Source organism: Sesamum indicum, linkage group LG13, assembly GCF_000512975.1.
Source record: "Sesamum indicum cultivar Zhongzhi No. 13 linkage group LG13, S_indicum_v1.0, whole genome shotgun sequence".
In the NCBI taxonomy this organism is placed as follows: domain Eukaryota; kingdom Viridiplantae; phylum Streptophyta; class Magnoliopsida; order Lamiales; family Pedaliaceae; genus Sesamum; species Sesamum indicum.
The window spans coordinates 1,214,987-1,238,851 of record NC_026157.1 but is presented as its reverse complement, the minus strand read 5'-3'; the positions used below and the strand labels follow the sequence as shown (position 1 = coordinate 1,238,851).

At 32.6% G+C, this 23,865-nt stretch overlaps 2 protein-coding genes across 5 annotated transcripts; one reads left to right on the top strand and one right to left on the bottom strand.

The window, feature by feature from the left end:
* Positions 4,321–6,688, top strand: LOC105176081 (transcription factor MYB114-like). The gene is made up of 3 exons (XM_011098780.1): positions 4,321–4,444; positions 4,546–4,675; positions 6,217–6,688. Exons 1-3 carry the CDS (start codon positions 4,321–4,323, stop codon positions 6,686–6,688), a joined length of 726 nt encoding a protein of 241 aa, XP_011097082.1.
* On the bottom strand, positions 11,475–22,663 carry LOC105176059 (ultraviolet-B receptor UVR8). 4 transcript variants are annotated; one of them, XM_011098737.2, is made up of 15 exons: positions 22,168–22,663; positions 20,681–20,757; positions 17,685–17,763; positions 17,544–17,603; positions 17,083–17,184; positions 16,858–16,951; positions 16,100–16,142; positions 15,935–15,980; positions 15,795–15,841; positions 15,587–15,689; positions 14,808–14,865; positions 14,591–14,657; positions 14,363–14,399; positions 13,947–14,026; positions 11,475–11,918 (listed from the first exon to the last, which is right to left on the bottom strand). In XM_011098737.2, exons 1-15 carry the CDS (start codon positions 22,484–22,486, stop codon positions 11,799–11,801), a joined length of 1,332 nt encoding a protein of 443 aa, XP_011097039.1. In that variant the 5' UTR covers positions 22,487–22,663; the 3' UTR covers positions 11,475–11,798. The 4 variants fall into 4 exon arrangements, with proteins under 4 accessions (XP_011097039.1, XP_020554242.1, XP_011097040.1 ...); XM_020698583.1 differs by having other exon boundaries at positions 11,475–11,707; XM_011098738.2 differs by having other exon boundaries at positions 14,808–14,862.

The following is a 23,865-nucleotide window of genomic DNA, read 5'->3' as shown; positions in this document are numbered from 1 at the left end:
TGAACATTAGGTTTAGGGTTAGGGAATAAGTAGTAAGAATCCAAACGGGGTCGGGGCAGAGCGGGTCGGTGATTGGGCCATCCAGGTCGGTCGGGTGTGGGCTTGCCAAGTGGGCATTTTAATTAAGTTATTGCCCACATAATACAACACCATCCTACTCATAATTAAATTAAAGATTAATGTTATAGTTCATGGAAGGAACTATGTCGACATAAAAACATACCACCGCAATGACTCTCATTAAGCACTACTAGTTGTGATTATGAAGAGTCGTGACTCAATGAAAGATTGTGACTCAACTGATCCGATTGGTCCTCTCTCTACCCTACAACATAACCTCAAATATACTAGAAAGAATCAATCATTCAAAAAAGGAGTCAAGGGAGAGAAAATAACATTCTTCAAAAGTTCTATACCATATTCTAGAGCTCAATATAAGTGAACAATTATGGAGAATGTATGTCTTCTTCTTTTATTGAATTATGTGAAATCATGAAGTTCTAAGATCGTCTATTTATGTGTGTAAATAATATATTGTGGATGAAATATGATAATTGGTATATATTACTTTTTAAATTTATTGTAGTTGCATGACGAACATTTGTTGGTTGGTTCAATTGCATGAGATGTATAGTACTTCATATGTATGTGTGTGTGTGTACAAGCTAGTTAGCTTATCTATACTTATTGAATAGCAACTTATTCTCCTTTCCGTACATTTTTCAGCAAATAATTCACAGAGCCGGATTGAATGATAAACTGTGTCGTCAGTCTTATAGGTGGGTCAACAGTGTCATCTTGAGCTTGAAATTTTAGCTACACAATTATAGAGTGTTAGACTTTGACTGAAATTGTATTTAAAGATTTCTTATATAACTAGAACTTTTACTTTTTTCCTGCTGGAGGGGTCCATAAATACTACTACTCAGCAGTAAATACAATGTTTTTATAATGCTTAAATATATTTTTTGTCTGTAATTTTGGTACTTTGGTACTTTTATCTTTATCTTTCTAGGGATTGCAAATAATTCTGTAATTTTTTGATATTTCACGACTTTGGTCCTTCAGGCGTTGCATTATAAAAGTTGTCGGAACAAATCATGTGCCCTTCTCGATTTCTGTATTTTTTATCCTTTATTTTTTTAGGAGCTGAAAAAGGGTCTTATAACTTTTCACATTTTTCCATTTTGGTCCTTTCAATGTCGAATTTTGCAAAAGTTGTCGAAATAAATCTTATGCCACATTATTCACTTTTTAATTTTTTGTTTATATTGGTAAAAGTGAACCAATCAAAACAAAAACCTCAATTTAAATGAACTACGTGACGAGCAAATAATTTATTCTGATGAATTTTAGAAAAATCCAGCAATAGAAGAATCAAAATTGTGAAATGTCAAAAATTAACAAGAGTTTTTTGCAATCATGGAAAGATAAATGCCAAAGTGCCAAAAATAGAGGATCAAAAGTACATTTAGGTCTTTTTTATAATGTTTTTAATTACTTGAGGCATGGATAATATATTGGTTAAAGTATAGGATTTTATCGTATTGATTTTATTTGAAATATTTTATAAAATGAATTATAGTTATGATTAATGATATTAAAGCATAGTAACGTAATGAGTGCGACAACAGTGCTCATAAAACTCAATTTTTATAATTTTTATAGTTTAAAAATTGTCACACACGCCGATTAATTAGGAAAAAACTCTTCCCCAAATAGATTCGATCGATCCAAATCAATTACAAAATAAGTGTATCATGCATGTTATGCAGTTAGTCACTGTTTTTGAATTTTACATCAATCACACGATAAATATATTATATTTAACATATATTTAATCCAAATTCAACCGATCGACACAAGTTCACATCTGAATCTCCCCACTACTTACTTGATGAAAATTTTTGCATTTCAAAATTTACTAAGGCGACCCCTCAACCCCCGACAGTGGATAGCACAAGTAACCTATTATAAGCCTTCACTCCCTACCCTTCCCTGTCAGACTAAGCACAAAGGACAAGCCCTAGAGAGGTGAAAGCGGAAACCGAATGTTGGCAAGGAACTTCAATTCTTGCACGTGGAGCCGTCCTTGCATGAACAGCTGAACATGTAGGTTATGCCACCCAACAATCCTTGTACCTAAAAGTCCAACCTTAACTTGTTTGTTCGTCCTTGCATGGGGGTCCGACCTTCGTGTCGTTTATTGTTCTCTTCGGAAGTCTACAAGCTACCAATGAAACGTAGTATTTCTTTTCATGATTTTATATACGGGTTATGATCAAAAGTAAAAAATTAATATTTTGATGAATATTGTTAATTATAATTAACTATTATTGTTGTTTTTATAAGTGAGATCAAAAAATAATGACAAATATTGATTAGTTATAGTTAAGAATTTATGTTATCACATATGTTTTGTCTGGTTGTTATAAAAAGTATTACGCTATAGAAGAATAGTTCAGTAGCTACCGAAAAGTTTGATACTAATTAAAATCATCATTAGCAAGTAATTTTTTTTATGGAATAATGCAAATTAACAATGAGAATTTTATTTATTAATTAACTCGACACTGATTTTTTTCATAACTATTAATTGAGCCGTTTCTTGTATTTTGAATTTATTATAGTTTTTAAACAATAAAATTTGTAATAAAAATAATTTATTTTTTTTATATTGCCTGCGCATGCCCTTCAACATTTCCACTTCATGCAATCAGCTTAGCTCTATTGAAAATTTTGTTACGCAATGAAAAATTAAAAAATTGTAAATATTAAGTTGCGTGAGCATTATACAATTCATTATTAATACGACAATTTTTTATTATTTAATTTATACACAAAATACAGAGAAATATACCTAGGACCAATCATTTAATTCTGACCTGACCAATCATTTGATTTTGTAAGTTTTCTACTGTCCGTAAGGAACTTTCTTCACCCACTGTTGGTCTGTTGTTGCATGCACGTACAGTTGAGTGACAAAGGCTCACGTCATGGTTGTTGCACATTTTGGTCCCATAGGATATAAAGTTGTTTTTATTTTGTGGAATCAAATGTACCATAAGTTTCATGTTATGGGATCAAATATGCTAATTTTTTATTCTGTGGGACCAAAAATATTACAATATTTATCTTATGAAACTAAATGTGCTAAACCCGTAAACAATAGGACCTAAAGTGCAACTTCTCCTGTCCCACTGCTATCAATTCCAAATGTCCCTCATGGTTTTACAAAATTTTCGGTAGAAAAATATGTGTTTTCATTTTCAGTTTTTAATTTTTAGTGAAAAATATGTGGTTTTAATTTTGTAAAGATTTTGGTTCGAAATGAGCATATGGTTGAACTAATTAATAAAATTATATTTCTCATTGAACCGTGGTGTTAAAGTTTTATAAATCAAATGAAAATACATAAAAATAAATATATTTTTATTTTAGTTACTGTTTTAAAAACTGAAAATTAAAAACAAAAAACACCAAAAATTACGTCACATCAGCAGTAGAACTGATAACCTGATAAGGTTCTCATGGTTCGACATCCTATAAAGTTATGTTTTAGCGTACTCTAATCCAACTCATCATTTTATGAGGGTTGCTTATTTCAGTAACTATGATAGGTGCTCATGGACCTGTCAACTATTTCATAAAAAAATAAATCAACAACAACTAATTATACCTGTTATTGTATTTTGGAAATATTTGTGTTTATATATATGATTAATTAATCAAAATAGCAGATAGCCAGATTGATGTTTGACTAACCCGGCGTTTGGCAGAGTTTATAAGCTCCTCAATAAATCTTATGTGATATTTGAGATTGTATATGAATTTATAAAATTTTAAAATAAAAAGAATTGGATCTTATAAGTTTTTTCAGGAAAAAGTTAATTTTCCCCGACTTTTTTTAGAATATTTTTAAGCGCTTTAATCTTAATATCCAATAAACAAAAATACACTTATATTCTGTTAGTATCCTTTAAATAACTAGCATTTTTCCCTCCAAAACAAAATGATCTATTTATATATATAATTTTAAATTCTAAAATTTTGATGGTTTTTTGGTTCATTATTATTATAATTAGCATGAAGAGCTTATTGCATGCGCCGAATGCTCTATAATCTTGTAAATTTTAAATTCTTATTTATCCAAACACTTTAAAAATTATTAAAATAACTGTAAGATGTTTCAAAATAAATTTAGCCAAATACCCTTTTTCACATGCTTAGACGTGTCAAATAGTTCTATATAAACCATACGTCGTAGATCCCACAACATAGAGAGTTGCAGAAGCAGCAAAGAGAGGTCTAGAACACAATATGAAGAACAATATGTCCGATGGAGTGAGGAAAGGTACTTGGACCCCTGAAGAAGATGCCCTCTTGAAGAAATGCATTGAGAACTACGGAGAAGGGAAGTGGCATCTCGTCCCTATAAGAGCAAGTAATTATAGTTTTGTGTCAATTCACTAACAATTCTGCATGCTAAAATTGCATATTTTCTTGCATGCAAGCCCAAGTTGCTAGTTTGGGTTGAATTTGCAGGACTGAACAGATGCAGGAAGAGTTGCAGGTTGAGATGGTTGAATTATCTCAAGCCAGATATTAACAAAGGTCGATTTACAAAAGATGAAGTTGATCTCATTATCAGGCTTCATAAGCTATTAGGCAACAGGTAAGTTACTTACTTAATTTGAGTCCACTGTCCAATTTTTATTTTAGGTTGCATTTGGATTTACGGATTTAAAATCATAAATTTTTTGTATATGTTTGGAGAATTCTAAATTTAAAGGATTTCAAATTCTTTCGTTCTGATTCTGAACTATATTATGATAAATATGTATGGATTTCAAATTGAGTCGTTTGAAAAAAAATTTCTAAATTTTTCGTTCAAATTCAAATACAGTACCCTTAGTTTATTTTGGGTTCTAACGGAAATTAAATATGACAAAACAAAAAGGAAAAATAGTATTAAATAAGATAGTTATGAACATATTTAAAATGAGGAAGCATTATCATAATTTTCAATTTTCTCTATAATAAGCACTTTCTCAAAAGTAGAAACCCTCAATGGAAGAAAACACATAACAATAATTTTTGTTTTCTAATAACAATTAATTAGAACTATTATTTTATCACATTTTACCCCTTTTAATTATGTACATATGATAATTACAGAAGACAGAGGTACTATGATTATAAGTAGAACATTCTCAAAGAGGGTTAGGGGTTATATAAAATTTAAGAGTTAAAGTCTAATTACATTATTTCCAAATTTGTCCAATCTTTTATAAATTTTTAAATTAATTATTCAAATAAATACAGTTGATATTGTATTATACATAAATTTTTAAAAAAATACTGTAACTCTTAAACTCATTAAAACTTTGCGTTAATAATTATCATGGATTTAATGCAATTTACCTCCCAATGATATTGTAAATGAATGAATTACTCTTTTATAAAAAAAAATAAATAATAGTAATTTGTCCCCCTATGTTTTTCAAAAGGAAAAATTACACTCTCCTTTCCTGAGGTTTGGTGTAATTACAAAATAGACCCCCTGTGGTTTGCGCAATTACATTTAACACCCCTAAGGTTTGCGTTCGTCTAACAAATGAGTTCTTCCATTAGTCAAAATTCATTAAATTTGCTGATATTAACAACAACAAAAAAAAAACTGAATGAAATTGATATTTATCCTTGATTGACTTATTGCAAGTCAAATAATTTTTTTCGGACTAAACTACCCTTATAACGGTGAAGATATACCTTGTCACATGCATTAACGTATGAAAACATATAAGGGTAATTTGATCATAAAAAAAATTTATTTGATTTGCAATAAATCAATCAGGGGTTAATATAATTTTTTTTTTCTAATTTCTTTTGTTAATATTAGCAAATTCGGTGAATTTTGACTAAATAAAGGACTTATTTGTTAAACATAAACAAACTTCATAGGTGCTACATGTAATTTCTCAAACCACAGGAAGTCTACGTATAAACCTCAGGGAAAGGAAGTGTAATTATTCCTTTTTAAAATAAAGCAATTTACAAAAGTCAATTACTTCATTTTAAAAAAATACATAGAGGTAAAATAGCTGCATTTTCTTAAAAACAAGGAAGTAAATTGTTGTCTTTTTTATGAGTAATAATGTACTCATTTGTTATATTACAAAGAAATTGCTTGCATATTTTTCCTTTTCAATATAGATGGTCGTTGATAGCTGGTAGACTTCCGGGAAGAACAGGAAACGACGTGAAGAACTTCTGGAACAGCCACATTAATAAAACGGGGAGGGCCGAAGTCGAGAAAACCATTACCTCTACCAACATCTTAAGACCCCGACCTCGGATTCCTTCCAATCTGCAAGTGCCATGGCCCAGGGAAACAAGAAAAACAGTACCTCAATCCAATAATCTTGTCCCGACAACTGATGGAGCTCCTGAAAACAAGCAACATCCATCGACCAAAGTTGATGAATGCATAAGGTGGTGGAGCAACTTGCTTGAAATGACCAATATGGAAACTGTGGTGGTTGACGATATCGAGAAACAAACAGGGGAGACGTCGACGGTTCTGCATGATCTTGCAGTGCCGTCGCCGAAGGTGATGGATGAGTCTGGTGATATGAACGTCGATGTGGATCTCGGGGAACTTATGCGCTTTTGCGACGAATGGTAATTCGTGTTGCATGTTTGTCGCTAGATTGAATTAAATGTCTTTATTACAGTAATTGTTGAGTGCCATAACCTATTCAACAATGAATTAATGTTTCTTTCTTTTGTGGGGTATGAGTACAAAGCTTAGTGAAAAGCTGTATAAGTTGAAAGCGAACGACCACCTCTCCTTTGTCTGAGATGATACGGAGACAAATATTTCTATTTGTTTACATCTCTACTTTTATTTTTATATTAGTGAAATATGTATTTTTGGGGAAATAGAAGTTCCATAAGTTAAGTTCATGTCAATTTTGGTTCTATTTATTATGAGATTAGCACTTTTAGTTCCATAACTTACAAAAATTAGTATTTTTTATTCTCATGCACTTTTCCATCTACATTTTAACAATGTAGGTCACATTGCTGTTAAATATTTTTGGTTAGAGGAAAAATTTGTACTTTTTTCAATAGTAGCATATGAGTGCTTCATTTAGCCTATTTGATCCATTTGTGGAAGACATGATTCTTTGTATTGCTTATACTTGACTTCAACTTATAGAAATATGAGAAGGATAAGATTCAATTTTTGTGAAGAAGAGATGTTTATTACCCTAATTTTCTTTAAACTTTATTTTTTCCCTCAAATATAGTTATATCTTTCCCCAAAATGGTCTCAAATTGGACAATAAATCAAGTTTCTCTCCAGCCAAAAATACTTAATGATCACACGCTAAGTACGTGAGCTACACCGTTAATTGTGGACAAAAAAATGGATGATGACCAAAAGTTGTATTTTTTTTAAGTTACAGAATTAAAAGTGCTAATCCTGTAATGAATAAAACCAAAAGTAAAACGAGCCTAACTTATAGGACCAAAAATTTTATTTCTCCTGTATTTTTTAATGCAGTATAAGTATGTGCACATTACTTAAGTTATATTTTTGTGAGCATGTATTTCCGTAACAATGTTAAGATAATTGCAAAAGTGGATATACGAGATAAATCTACCGAAAAATATAGGTATAAATTGGGATAAAAATTAGCATGCATATATGTTGGTGAAAAGTAGATGTTCATACAGTAAGTGCAAAAACGTAAATTCAAAACCACATATGAGGTTACATCCAACCTGTTTAGAAAAAAATTTGTGGACAGTTCACTGTAAAAAAAATTAATTGTTTGGAATGGGTATTTGGAACGGGTGATATATAATTTGGAACAGGTGGTCAATATTTGGTACGGATTTTGTAATGTGAAAAACACCCATAACACGTATTTTCGTTACAAAAAAATTGTAACGGTGTCAGAAAAGCCGTCTGAAATTAGGGCCGGCTCTTGTGACGGTTTGCCGTACCCGTTAGAATAGTTGATTGATAAACGGAATTCAAGTTGTACCTGTTTCTTAAACAACATTCTCGCTATAAAAGAATGCGATATTTGTAACGGCTCATTTCGAACGGCCGTATGCACTACTTTGTTACATATTTATAACGGATAGGATATGATGACGTCATGTAAGGGTTGGTAACAATTTAAGTTATTTGTAACGGCCGAAGCCATTATAATATTAACGTATCCGTAAAGTCGTTTAAAGATTATGGCCATTACAATGTGTAATGATTTTTTTAATTATTTGTGAAGTTAGGGATGGCCATCTTTTCGTATAATGTCAACTGTCACAAAACACATTACATATATTTGGCTTTTACTATTTTCATATGAATTCTGTAACGACGCGAAATATTTGTAACAGCTCCTGTGAAAAATGTGAAGTCGTTACAATGATCATGGAAAAAACCACGAGAAAGTGTATGTTGAAAAGGTGTTACAAAAACTGCGTGAGTATCGACAATTGTTTTTACCAGATAGTATTACAAAAACTGTTCCAAACGCGAGCATTAATATGATGGCTATATTTTTTAATGGCTATATTTTTCATTCCAAAGGCCGTCACAATAGCCCGTACAAAATAGCTTATATATGTGTAGCAAGTTGTTTTTATTTTACTTTATTTGTTGTAGAATTGCTTATTAACCACACACACTCTCAATATCTCTTTGATTTTCGTGCATATACACTTGATCAGTTAGATTATTGCTTAATTTTTGGACCGGCAACTGCTAATTTGTTGAGCTTGTTGATCAAGTAACAATGACTAATTTACCCCTTTTGTTAATTAAATTATAGTTTACTTATTTTAATTTTGTGATTTTTTTAATCTTATATGTTATGTATTCTTAATTAGTGTAATGTAATATTTATAAATTTATAGGTCGGATTATATAATGAAATATATATGTAAACATGTGAATATGCAGTTATATATCATCATGTTACGACAACTGAGGAAATGGATGTTGATAAGAACCTCCCGAGGAGGGCAGGTCTTACACCATAGTTTGATAATGGGGTCAAGACTTTCATAGAATGGGCCAAGTGTCAGCATGGACATATGGATAGAGACAAAATTAGGTGCCCTTGTCGGATGTGCAAAACACAAAGTTCTGAATACCCGACGATGTCGGTTATCACTTGTGTATGCGGGGGTTTATGCCAGAATATTATAGTTGGACTTCGCATGGCAAGGAGAGAGTGTAGGAGTACTTTAATGTTGTGACTGCCCCTCTAGTTCAAGCGGAGCAAACCCCAACTGCCGATGAGGATGGTAATTATTCAGACTAGGGTCATGAACAATAAATAGATAGGGTGCAGAGGATGGTTTTTTATGCAGCCGGATCGAGTTATTTTTCTTCTTACCACTATGGTGTGCTTGATGATGGTACGAGATCCTACCCTACTAATGCCGGTCATTGTTCATTTTATTACGGCAGTTGCCCCTTTAATTATGTGTCAGGGTTGGCAGACCGATTTTATGGTGTAGTGCATGCTGCTAACCAGTCATTGTGGGATGATTGCACCGAATCTCAATTGACATCTGTTGCTAAGTTGATGAATATCAAGGCGGACGACCATATTTCTGAGCGATCATATGGTCAAATATCCCAATGGGCTCATAAAATATTGCCCCCGGTCACACCCTATCAGGAGATTACTACAGTACGAAAAAGTTGATAAAGGATTTCGATTTACCCATTGAGAAGATTGACTGTAAGAATAGTTGCATGTTGTACTGGAAGTACGACGTTGATTTGGAATACTACAAGTTTTGTGGATACACTAGGTACAAGCAGACACAAGAGCGAGACCCAAGCCGCAAGAAAAGTACTGTTTTGAGGTATCTACCGCTTACTCCCCGTATGCTGTTCTTATATGCTTCGAGAGCAACTGTGGAGCACATGACATTACAGAGAAATATACCTAGGACCAATCATTTAATTCTGACCTAACCAATCATTTGATTTTGGAAGTTTTCTACTGTCCCTTAGGTTCGTAAGGAACTTACTTCACCCACTGTTGGTCTGTTGTTGCGCATGTACAGTTGAGTGACAAAGGCTCACGTCATGGTTTTCATTTTCGGTAGGAGAATATGTGTTTTCATTTTCAGGTTTTAATTTTTATTGAAAAATATGTGGTTTTAATTTTGTAAAGAGATTGGTTTGAAATGAGAATATAGTTGAATTAATTAATAAAATTATATTTTATATTGAACCGTGGTGTTAAATTTTTATAAATAAAATAAAAATACATAAAAATAAATATATTTTTATTTTAGTTACTGTTTTAAAAACTGAGAATTAAAGATAAAAACACAAAAGATTACATCACATTAGCAGTGGAACTAAAATTAATGTAAATTATGAAATCACCGTTTCTATAACTAAAAAAAAAAAGAAAAGAGGATATATTTCCTATTAAAGAAGAAAATCGAAAGTAAAATATAAATTGACTCACTAATCTTTAAAATTTCAAATAAAGTTGATAAAGTAAAATACATCAAATTGATAAGAAACATGATGCAGTATCTTGAAGAAGATGAAAGTAGTAAAAGAATGAATAAAAAAGATGACATTAAAATTTAAACGCCAAACATCGGGAGATGATTAATAATGTCATCTAAAAATTCCAAAAATTTCATGAAACCAAATAAGATAATTTCTTCCACCAACAAAATCAGACAAGCAAATAAATAACAAAACTATGTGTTAACATAACTTATTTAGTCATTGTTATTTCGCTTTTGAATTTTCATTGAATGGAAGCTTTTACAATAATTTCTAAAAGTTCATATTCACTTAACTTGATGAATAAGATGTTTTTTATTTATAAAGTACCTATTAAATTTCAAAATAATGATATGAATTACTTTATATTTTTGCTTAATTGAACTTTTAGAATATTATTGCTTAATGAAATACCAACATCTTGTCGAAATAATAAGTATCACGTTCAATGCATATGGTTCCTACTATTAATAATGAAAAAGTAACATAACATACGACTTTTTTTCCTCTCATCTAAAGTTCTACATCAAATCAAACAGATGCAATGCGTCAACGACTACCTCATTTAAAAGCTTAAGCAGAACTTTTGGATCAGTCTGGGATTGATGCACTTGAACAACAATAAATCCAGGGAGAATGAAATAAAACGTACAACAAATTCCCAATAGCATAAAGTGAGGCCATCAACCATATTCAAAATAACTAAGAAATGCTTCATATTGTAAATTAGAAAGGTTACATTACAGTACCAGAATGTAACAACCATAGAGACCGGCGGGCAGTGCTTAAGCCTTACACCACAACTTATTCTTCACGGGTGGAATATTAAGTATGATGACATGTCGACGAGCGAGCTTAATGGTAAAACAGTTCTAATGTTCAACAAAGTTGCAAACGCAGAAAATGGTAAAGAGTCTCCAATCTCCATCACACTGTGTTCTTCATGCAGTGAAAGATACATAATGACGTCCCATAAAATATATACAACAAAAGTATACACGAGCATAACATCTGGGCTCAGAATTTATTCACTAAACTATATTCGAATGATTTAATCTGGAGGAGTATATATGGAGAAATAGCAGTTACTGACCTCATATTGTTGAGAACGCATTCACACGTTTGCAGATTTTCATAAACCTTGAAAGAATCAAGCAGAAATGTGGTACGACTTATCAATCTCTCTGATGTTTAGTGAGGAACGGAACAGAACAAAAATGTCGGTCTTGAGTCAGATACATTGGAATATGGCAGCTGTATGATTAAATCCACAAGATATTTGTAATGCTTTAAGGCTCTTGTTAAAGTCAAGCAACATTGGTTCAGTGTAGTCAATATCGTCACCTTGACCCTTCAAATGGCAATATAATTTCGTTGTAGATTAGTGAAAATGTAGACATAAATCTAAAGATGAGATCAGTACATAGTGGAGTAATACATCATGGAAAATAAAACAAAAAATCCCTTTTGCGGTTTTTCTTTCTATAGAAAGGATGAGAAGAATGACAGACGTGATGGGCACCACAACCGTCTAAAGTGGGAAGCAATTTTGACACATGGAAATTGGACGCAATCTCAAACAACACATATGATCATCAATTTGGACTATTTATTTGGTGTATCCATTGCATACTGCTGCACAAATCAATCCTATCCTCATCTAAATTACGAATCGTCTCTTACTAGAGTTCTGTCGATTTCAACTTCAGGCTAATCCAAATAGCTCTTTGATAAGAGGCAATTTGCTTGATCCTACAAACTCCTTAAAATATTTTATAAGTTGTTTTGTTTAACAGCTCATAAAACGTGGTAAAGTATTCGATTTTTTCTTAAACAAAGTAGCTTATAAAATCCAAAATGTTAAAATTTCGCAAGCTACTTTATGAAAAGGAAAGAGTTCCTAAGTTATTTTTAAGATCTTGACAAACTTCTTAATTGTATTAATTAAAAATTCGTCATCAGTAATGACTGACATCTTTTAATTTTATGATTTTATTTTATCAAAACACTTCAAATGCTTCTTTTTTTAAAACATTGAGCATCTTAGAAAATGTATTAGCTTATAAGTTCTTTTACACAACCTTAGCTGAACACCAACTGATTCTGCAATTGACTTTAGTTTATAAATCAAATGGGTTTTTAGCACTTTAAGGAACATCAGTGATAAACAACTCGGCTCTTACCCTCCAATGATCTTGGTCCTTAAATTTTAAGTCAATGTTCATCTCAACATATACTTTTTAATCACCTATATTTTGCTTTGCACTGCAAACACAAAGGTTATGTTTCAACCTATTATGTTAAAGAGGAAAAAGAAATTGATCTTAAATATATGAGAGTGTTGTACGGAGATAGAGATTAGAAAAGAGGAAAAATGTACTGTTTTCTTGAAACTGTTAAAATGGCTGAAATGTAAAGGAAGAAACATAGTGCTTAGCTCCCACCTGAATTCTCACAGAGAAACCAGAAGGAAAGCTTGTGCATGTATTGGTATACTACCCAAACTACTATTTTAATATTCTTTGTGTGTTTATTCCATAAGATAGATCTCGGAACGTGAAAGAAAACGGTATCAGCCTGTGTACCAACAACTCAGAAATAGCTAAATCTCATCATCTACCTATGGGCAGTAGTGAGAATATAAGAAGACAGTTCCCAGTTTTTAATTTTCGAAACACATGTTTGGAGTGAAAACATATTTGTTCATATATATTCTTATTCAAACCATCATTATATATATACATGCATATATCATTTTTCTCTGTCATTAACATAATAAACTAATAATATAGTTTTTCATAATGCATTAATATGACATCACTAACAATTCTATATAACTAATTAATTTTAATTAAATAAAAAATGTATAGATGTCACACTACTAACAATATAAAAAAAAACTATTAAGTTTATTAAAACAAAAGAATATATTGATTTGACACCACTAATAATATAAAAATACAATCTAATCAATTAATCCAATCATTTTTTTGTTTTTCCTACAAAAGATTAAGTTGTATAAGCATCTTGAGAACGAATGACCCTCTCTAAAATAATGTGTTTGGATGCATGAATTTGAATTTTATAAAAAGATTTAGACAAGGTACTTCAAATGTGTAAATAAAGTTTAAAACCCATCAATTTCACAAACATAGTTCTTGTTCTAGATGAGAATGGAATCATTTGTCATCCTTATAGAGTTATCCAAACGTATCCAAAGGATTTGTTACTAGGAATTTGAAATTCAAATTTTAAATCCATCAATGCAAATGTAACTTAATTATTTTCACATGGACAAATTCTAAAGGCTGAACAGAATCAGATATAACTGAATAGAGAAGAAATTATGCAACGGATATGAAAGAAATAAACGGCTAACCAATTGTCCGCCTGGTGAATGCCCGTCTTCTTTAAATGTTCCATTTGAACCACCCCAGCCCCACGTGTAAACATCGCCTCCTACACATCAGTAAATAATTTGGATCACTAAGAATCAGACCATACATATAACAGAAAACTTGTTACTTCTCCATCTTGGATTGGGAAGAGAATAAATTATATAAAACTATAAACCATATAAAGTGTTCATGATAGGAATTAGTGGGGTTGCAAATGTCTTTCACAACATGCCAGTAAACAATAAAGTGCGTCTGGTTTAGGAATTACAACAGGATATTCACTATACATATGAACATTATTTGCATAGAAAGTTGATCAAGTTGTATGTTAATTTTGCAAACAATATAGTAGACAAAGTATACCAATATTAATCAGAATACTAGTCAGAGTGTTTACCAGAAATTGCTGCTGTATGCTTCCAACCACAGGATACCTGGATACAATAAAATTGTAAAACATATAAGATAGAGCGTGACTATTCTTAAATTAGAAAAACATCTTCGTATATATATCATTATTGTATAAAGAGATAGACTCAATTATGAGTTAAAGAATGGCATTTCTAGCAGAAGGAACGCAATAACATATGCACCCAAAATTTCTAGATAAGTTGTCATTACAAACCTTGCTAACAGGCTGCCTAGAGAATGGACCTTCAACTCTTTCAGGTGAATCATTGATATCTGTGCCGCTGATATATAATGTCAACCAAATGAGAAAATAAATAAATAAATAAAAAATATGCCAACCAAATGACTACATGAAGTATCTATTGTTTGCATGCAGAAAAGGTAACATAACCAGTTACTTTTAAGAAACACCTATATGTAAGTGCATATACCCGATACCAAGACAACCATTCTCATTGGAGCCCCATGTGTACAGTTCTCCACCGTCTGCTTGATAAAAGATATTACATACAGGAATCAGCTTTCCAGAAAAGAGCAGGCTACAGATGCACAACAAAGTAACATGTTGAACATAGAATCAACAAATGAGAAGAAACTTTAAACATCTCAATAAATCTGAGGATGGTTTCTTCAACTATCAAACGACCTATGAGAATTGGTTAAGATGCGAAAAACAGATTTCTTTTACATATATAAAGTAAAATAATGGGATGAAAACTTTCTTTTTGCAAGTATGACAAGATAGAACAGGAAAATCTCAAGCTCTCTCTTAATTCCTCATAAAGAGTAATTGCAATTTAAAATCTCAGTTTCCTGACGTAGGGAAGAACTGCTCCCTCTGAACTAACATCTAGGATGAAACAAGAGTGGCATCCAAGGGAAGTTTTGAAAAAAATAAGATCCATGCATCTGTCTGTGACTGAAACAACCAAAACAGAAATGTTACATTAAAAAAAACAAGATCAGAAATGTTAAATTAAAAAAGGAAAAAAGAGATGAGAAATGTGAAAGTAAATGTGCGTACTGGATATTAGTTCTAAAATGCATAGATGGCATAAACCAACCAGAGAAGCAAAATATCAGTACAAAATATCTCCCTAGGCTGTCCTACCCAACATGGAGATGCTCCAGCTACATGAAATATTTCTTCATTTTAGACATGCTTGGAAAGGAAACTGAAGCGAAAAAATTACTTAGGCGAAAGGATTACTTGAAATAACACAGGTGTGGTAACCGCCACAGGCCACCTCTTCTGAAAATGGGAGTGCACTAATTGCAGCTGGAGTTGTCACACTCTTTGCTTTGCCAAAACCCTAATGGTCAAAAAAGATATTAATATCTGTCAGACTGAAAACAACAAGAACCGTGAGTTTAAACAAAATGTAGATTGCTCGAAAACTGAAGGATTTAAATGTTACCCATTTTCCTAATTCTCTTTCTCCAAAGAAATACACGGAACCATTTTCTGTGAAATTCAAACAAATGTGAAGTCAGGATTCAGTGTTTGAGATGTTCAAATCAACAGAGCACATTAAACATAAAAGCATAAGTGATATACCACAAATGCAGGCAGAATGCATCATTCCAGCAGAAACACTTTTGACCTAACATTGTAAAACCAATATTGTGAACATCTGGTAAACAAAATGTGCTCAGACTGGAAGATTTCATCAAAGTGATATATGGAACCAAATCACGAAAAATGATGCCAGAATACATGTACCTTGACTCCCTCAAACCCCTTGATTAGCCGTGGTGTATACTCACTGCATTTGAGACCAGAGACAGAAAGATTTAATATAAAAATGGGGATAAACAGAAAGCTGATAGCTGATACAAATTGCTTCATAGAAATAATAGGGCTTATTTCATTATCCCCACTTTGAAATAGCTAAATTCCATGTCCTCCTCTTCATCTTTCATAATTACAAAAACCTGCCCTTGAAATTTGCTCCATTACAAAGGCCAGATGCAAGTCAAATTATCAGTTATAGAATGACTTTCTGCCTCTTTGTGTCATGGTAATTATTTATGCATCCTAAAGAGGTATATCTTTAAATACTTTTCCTGAAGGTGTTTTTGCAATGAATCCCATACAAATGTCGTAGTCTTCAAAGATAAAAGTATCAAAAATATAAATGTCATTTTGTTCCCCAACTGTACAAAGAGTGTGGTTAGATCTTGAAATTAAACCTTTAGAACACACTAAATTCCAACTTTTACTATTCTGAATTACTTTAAGGAGGTACAATCCTATAAAACCTAAATGGACACTATCACCCATCCATCCTCTATCATGTGTTCCTCCCTCTTCCTCTCCAATTTTTAATCTTTGCTCTTGCTTCGTTTTCAGAAACCAAACCTCTCTTTATAAGGTCTGCAAGTTGTAGTCTGGTAACAAGCATTTAACGAAACTTAGGAATTTTCAGGATCATCTAAAAACTCTAACTATCAGTTGCTAATTTAAAGATACAAAAGAACCTGCCACTTTTTTGAAATCCCAAAATGCTTGATTCATGTCCATGACCAAGTCGTCCAGACTCACCTCCTCCCCAACTCAAAGCTTCGCCGTTATCTGGGCAACAGATGTATAGTTGAGGACAATGTAAAACAATTGTCAACAGAGCAATAAACCAGTAACTGTGAAGTCCGAAGAATATAACAAGGTGAATTCCTCATAAGTACTTCCAGATATTGTATCCCGACCTGTAACAGCAATTGAGTGTTCAAATCCTAAAGATACCATTTTAATGGCAACTCCATCCAAGCATTCAACTTTACGGGGAAGAGGAATGATCTTTTCTGCCTCTGCAGATTGTTACCAAAATTGAGTTGTTATTATAATCAGTGGTTGACACAACATTATCGCAGCACTACCAAAATGAATTGTATTACAGAATCAACACTTGATATGAGATACGGAGGAGAAAATTAATGAAACAATCAAAGAGCAATCTGTTCGGGAGGAGGTAGTCAATCATTGTTCTCATTGTAATTAGTATCATTGATGATGATGAAAAGATATTTAGTCTATATGGATTATAAGGGACCCAAATGATTTTTATTCAAATACTTTAGCAGGGCTAATTATGAATTACCATTTGCAGTCACTTAAAAGACCAAAAACCATAAGACAGTATCAGAAGGCCCTAAGGCCGTTTGCTTACTTTTTCCAAGGCCAAGCTGTCCATTTGCATTTTTCCCCCATACATAGAGTTCTCCATCAACTACAACAGCACAAATAGACTATGATGAAAGGGGAAAAAACATGAAAAGGATTCTACAACATAGATTAGAAAATAACACACCCGTAATAGCAGCAGAATGATGGTAACCAGCTGCAATTTTGATAATCTTTTTAGGAATACGTGAAACCCTGTGAGGCTCCTGCAATAATTATTTCCAAATGAACACAATTTTTTTCAAGTGCAGCATCTACTCTAGGCAAAATAATAAGTTATTCCACTTGTCAGAGTATTAAATACATATGAAAAATAAAATCAGAAAAATTTCATTAGCAAACAAAAGCACAGAGATTTAGACATCATATATAACTTACTTGAGAATAAAGATATACGAGCAATCAACCATTACAATAAGAAGGATTTCCATTATGTTTCTTCCACCTCCAATCTATCTATACAAGTTTTGCACATTACTTCAAGAAGAAACCAGATGTGGGAGAATATGTTTCTGAGAAAGTAGTACAATCAGGAAGAACAGAAGCCTGAAGAAACCATAATGAATTATCTCGTGCATTGTTCCTTCTCACAAATGGAGATGAGATATACAACTCTTGTTTGACAGCACAAACTGAAGGATGTAAACTCCTCTCACGCCTTCTAGTCAACTAGATTTATAACCTTCCACAAGCAGTTATGCAATATCTTGTAGGGCATAAGCAGCATTGCCCCTTGAAATAAGGATCTTTATTTGAGTTTTTACATGTATCTGCTTTTTAATTTTAAATATAGCAAACTCCATAATTAAACATTATAGGAACTAATTGAACCTTTTAATAGCCCAAAGTGTCAATCAGTTTCCATGTCTCATCTATGCTGAATAACATCCCTTTCTCTTTGTTCCGTGTCTCTCACACGGAACCTACCATATAAAAGCTTTCCTATGGAGAACTCATTAATATCCTTAGAGCATAATCGTTGTAGTAGAGCTAGAGATAGTAAATCCTATTTAAATGCATATCCTAAAGGGCATGTTGGTGAATTTGGGGGGAATAGAATAAACTTAGGAATGGAATAAAAATATGAATGAAATGATTTTGTTATATCATTTCCATGTTTGGTTACCAAAGGAATGAAAAAAAGAATTGAATCAAAACTTTCCAAATTATCATTTATATGTTTTGTAAATAATGAAACTTAAAAATTAAAAAATAAAAAAAAACAACTAAGCAACATTGCATTACAGAAGAAATATTATTTTGAAGTGTAAAATTAATTATAAATTTATAACATATATTTTTGGATGTTTTCATATATCTAAATTAGTCTAATAAATACTTCTTATTTATATACTTCAACATACATATCGAAAATATAGAATACAACAATATATGGTATATATGATATTATATAATACTTTATCCATATAATAATATTTGGTAAAATGCATATAAAGATGTTACTAACTTTATATTATATTTAATAAAATATTTAAAAATTTAAATTTTTATATTTTATTTTTTATTTTTGGTAACATATATTTAAATATTTTATATTGATATTATTTTACTTAATGTATTCAAAATAATTCATAATTTTGTGACTATAAATCTTGCAGGTATGATTTTATTAAAAGTTAGTTTAGCAATATATAAAAATAATCTATTCCCAACCTATTGGGAATAGCTAAACCCATGGGTAAGTAGGGGAATGCCTAATCCCATATTTATAGGAATGGCCAATCCTAACGGAATGAGTATTGATATTCCTAAGTTATACCAAGCATGTGTTTGGAATGAGTTTAGGAATACTCATCCATTCCTTACCTATTCCCTCGTACCAATCATACTAAAAGATCAAAATATAACGAACAATGTTTTGACACTTTAAGCATTTGCGTATAAATTAACACTGCATATCCGCTATTTCTGGCAGGAATGGGTTTGACAAAACCAGGATATGACCGGCCAAAGTTCCATGTTGGACCCCCTAGAGCCACCTTATAATTATAAAAATACTAAAAAGATAAGGTCCCCATTGTTAACAAAGGACTAATTACTTAAAATTTTATATGTACATGTTCTAGGTTTTGAAACACTAAAAATACAAACATATTGATTATATTCATATACATTAGAATACAAACTATTATCAGATTTTATCTTGTGACTTCGATGCAGAGAGTAATGTATTTATGATTTATATGGGAGTATGTATATAATGTATGCATATATGGATATATACATGACACAAAAATATACATAGTAGACTTTAAAAATGTATGATATTTTAATTCAACTGGGTCAGGCTCCAAAACTAGAACATAAGACCCATTCTAAGACCCTTTCTATTTTCAAGATTAAGGGGGTCCTGAGCCTGTTTAGACCTCCCATACCTATTTCCATCCCCAGTTCTTCTCTTACTTTAGAAAAGGTACTTTAAAGCATGAATAATGCGAACAAAAACAAAAGCTGCTATGAATCTTCATGAACTTAGCAGCAATTGCAATTGTTTCTATTTCTCTTGGTTCTTTACAAACTTCTTACATTCATTGTTATAACTCCATTCCATCTCTCATTGTTACTCGAGGAATTTTCAGGCTAATGTAAATTTCTCTTTTGGTGGTCTGCAAGTGCCAAGTTGTCCTGCTTCTAACCCACTTGAAATCTCTTTACATTAATGAGTGGCGATGTAGGGCTAATGCATGTTTCAGAATTGACAGTCAGAAGAAGCTGTTTTCAGCTTTCTCCTGAGAAAAATGTTGATAGAGAGATAGAGGGGGACTGGAAGGGAAGGAAATACCTTCATAGAAATAGAAAATAATATCAGCCAAAAATTGACAAATAATACTACCAGAAATTCACCTTCAAGTGCAACAGATTTTTCTACCATATATCTAACAACAAAACCACAGTATAAGCAATGTGGCAGCAAATGTTTGTACCAAGAGAAAAGACGAATCAAGTTAGGATCAAGGAATTTATTTTGAAGCACTATAAAGCATCAAAACCATTGAAAAGAAAACACTGACTCAGACTTAGCGAACCCAAAAGGAAATGGACCATCAGATGAATAAGCTCCAAATATAAGATGGTCAAGCTGTGATCTTTGGGATATCATACAGTTGTATAATTTTGAGAATCTGATATTCCTAGCTGTCCGAAGTCATTGAGACCAGTAGCATATACATCTCCAGTTTCTGCAAATGCAAGATACTCGATTTTATGAGCCTCATGAAATTGAAAGAATTATCCATATCTAATAAAATATTGAAACTAGTTGTCAATTTGCTTTGCAAAATGACTAGTGGAATCCTAGAGTATGCTGTATGCATCTGGAATAAACATGAAGATGAAGTAATGAAGGATCTGACCAGGCTTGTCAAGGCCTCATTCACTCCACGTAAAGCATCACATATACATGAATAACTGAGAAATTCTAGTAAGAAAAGCTAGAATTTTGCTGGTAAACCTATTCGTTTTCACTAGTAAGCTAGCAGCCCAAATTTTCTCTTTTCCTCATAAAATTTTATAGTATTTTATGCAGAATCGGAAGTGCAAGATCATTAAATTTTCAGAGCTCGTAAATGCGTGTCCAACAAGTGAAATCTTGGCCAAGAAACTATGGAAAAACTCTAATCCTACTAGCAAACTTTCTTATGTTAAAAAGCCAGACCAAGTAGTGGTGATAGCACAATAATAGAAAGCATCAGGCACAATTTTACGATGTTGTACCAAATGCTCCAGAAGGCGTCCTATCATTACGCATAATCACAACAAACAAAAGAGAAAGCTCCAGTAATACTGCAAACATCGTTAACTTATAAGCCATGGCATACAAATCTATAAATTCTCAGCAACATAGGTTAACAAAACATTGCAGCCTGCACCTAGAGGCTGATGATAAACACCACAAATATTCTCATTTTGCAGCATTGTAGGTCATTGTAAATTTGGAAGGTCAAACATCTACAGTCAATATGAGCGAGGCAAATAAATGCCTGGTGAGACCTCATTTATAATGCAAAAATAGTATACAATTGGCACAAAGGGAAATGAGTTGGCTGTGAAATCTATTGATCCAAAAACTGACCACCTTTTTTCCAGCAAACCTACCAACCAATTCAATATTCAACAGAAATTTCTCTTTTCATTAGAAAAAGGCTTACTCCAGAACTGCAAGCTTATGATCCTTAACTCATTTAAGCCTGAACTTTGCGTTGGATCGGAAAAACTAAAGTACAAAAATCTTTGCGTTGAAGCAAAAATTTGCACCAGAAAGTAAGGAAAATAATATAGCAACTTCCTAGTTGAAGAGCAACATCAACCGCAGGTAAACACAACATTCTAAATCATGTCTATCTACAACTTTTTCCATGTGAAAAACACATGCTTGAAAAGATGCCTAGATGTCAGTCCTGAATTCCTGACCACACACACAAGTAAGCAGTCCATTCAGAAATTTAAAAAATCCTTAATCGCATGTATGTCCAACCAAAGACTAAACCTGCATTAATCTTTCAGCAAATAAATCACCAAACCTAGACATAAAAAACGAATATCCAGAGGATAAAATCAGAAAATAGAAAATCGTGGAATACGCAATTCACCAGTTAGAAAAAGAGTGTGAGCACCCCCGCAAGCGACCTCCTGCAAACTCTGATCATCAAAAGCAGATGGAAAAATAGGCTTAGGCCTCCACTGCGATTCCAAATTGCCTAATCCCAGCCTGCCAAAATCTCCATTCCCCCACAGAGCCGCGAACTGCTTCCCATTACTCAATTCTTCAGCAAAACCTTCGCTCCTGCCACTTTCAACGGAAGCCCGTCTTCTAAAACTTGAACCGAAGGCTAATCCTTCTTTCCTGTTCACCAAATTTGACAACCGAGCGAGATTTTTCATGCAAGCACGACTTCTGAACACTATCATTTTTCAGAATTTGGAGGAGAACCCAACTGGGGCTCATGTAAAATTCAAGAATTTTGAGTTCTTGCTTTTGCTTTTTGATGATTCTCAAAGGTTGTAGAAGATGGAAGATTCGAAGGAGTGGGTAATAGCGATCGATTGATGGTTTGAAATAGCGCAACGTAACGTCTATGTTTGATGTTGGGGCGTTGGACACTTCAGTCTTCACTAATGAAGTTATTATAGTTGGAACTAGGTGGACTAAATTGCATATTTGGTACTACAAAAAAGGGTCGCTGTCATTTTCGATCCCATATTTTACAGAAATTTGTTTTTAGTCCCAAAAAATTATAAATAGTTGCAACACTCATTTTTAATTTTCCATCAATATTTGATAGAAAGTTGTATGCTCAGTGCGTGTGCCATTAATTCAGCTGGGGTCACGTTTTTAAATTACTAAACTACCATGTTTTAAATTATACATATCTTAAAAATATAATATAGAAAATATAATTTAAGTAAGATGTATATATAAAGAAATTTAAAAAAAAAAATATAAATTGGAAAAATGATGATAACTTGCCGACAGACAGGAGATTGGCGGTGGATGTGGTATCAAAATGCTCGCCATCGGATTGGCTTTCCAACGATGGTAGACTCAATCGAAAGGTGGTTGAACGGCGGAGAAAAAAATGATAGAAGATGGGGACAGAGATTAGAGTTTTTTGAGAAAAAAGTAGATATAACTTGCCAACTGATTAGAGATTTCCAGTGGGTGAGGTATCAAAATGTTCATCGTCGGATGGGTTTTCCGACGATGGTGAGCTTGCATCGAGAAGTGATCGGACAGTGGAGAAAAAAGCGCTAGAAAATGGGGGGCATGGGTTAGGATTTTTTGAGCAAAAAATTGAGATATCTTGCCAACGAATTGAAAATTTGCGGTGGGAGGGGTTTCAAAATGCTTGTCATTGGAGGTGCTTTCCGAGGTGGTAAGCTCGCGCTGAGAAGTGGTCGGATGGTGGAGATATGGGAGGAGAAGAAAACTAGATTTAGGATCTATATATTAAAAAAAAAAATCATTATCTCTATATTAAAATAATATATTTGAGTTAACGGCACTTTGACACTTTTCGTTAAATATTGACGGAAAATTAAAAATGGACCAACTTTGCAACTATTTTAATCTTTTGGGACTAAAAACAAATTCCTGTAAATCATGAGACCAAAAAGGGCACCACCCTCCTTTATAGGACCAAATATGCAATTTAGCTGAACTAGGGAGGTATAGTATAGTTCGTGTCGTAAAGTTGCTAAGAGTTTTACAGGCATAGTTGAAAATAATTTAGCCGTGACTTTATCATGGCCTCCACAATTCTTTTGTTGTTATTGATATATGATATCTG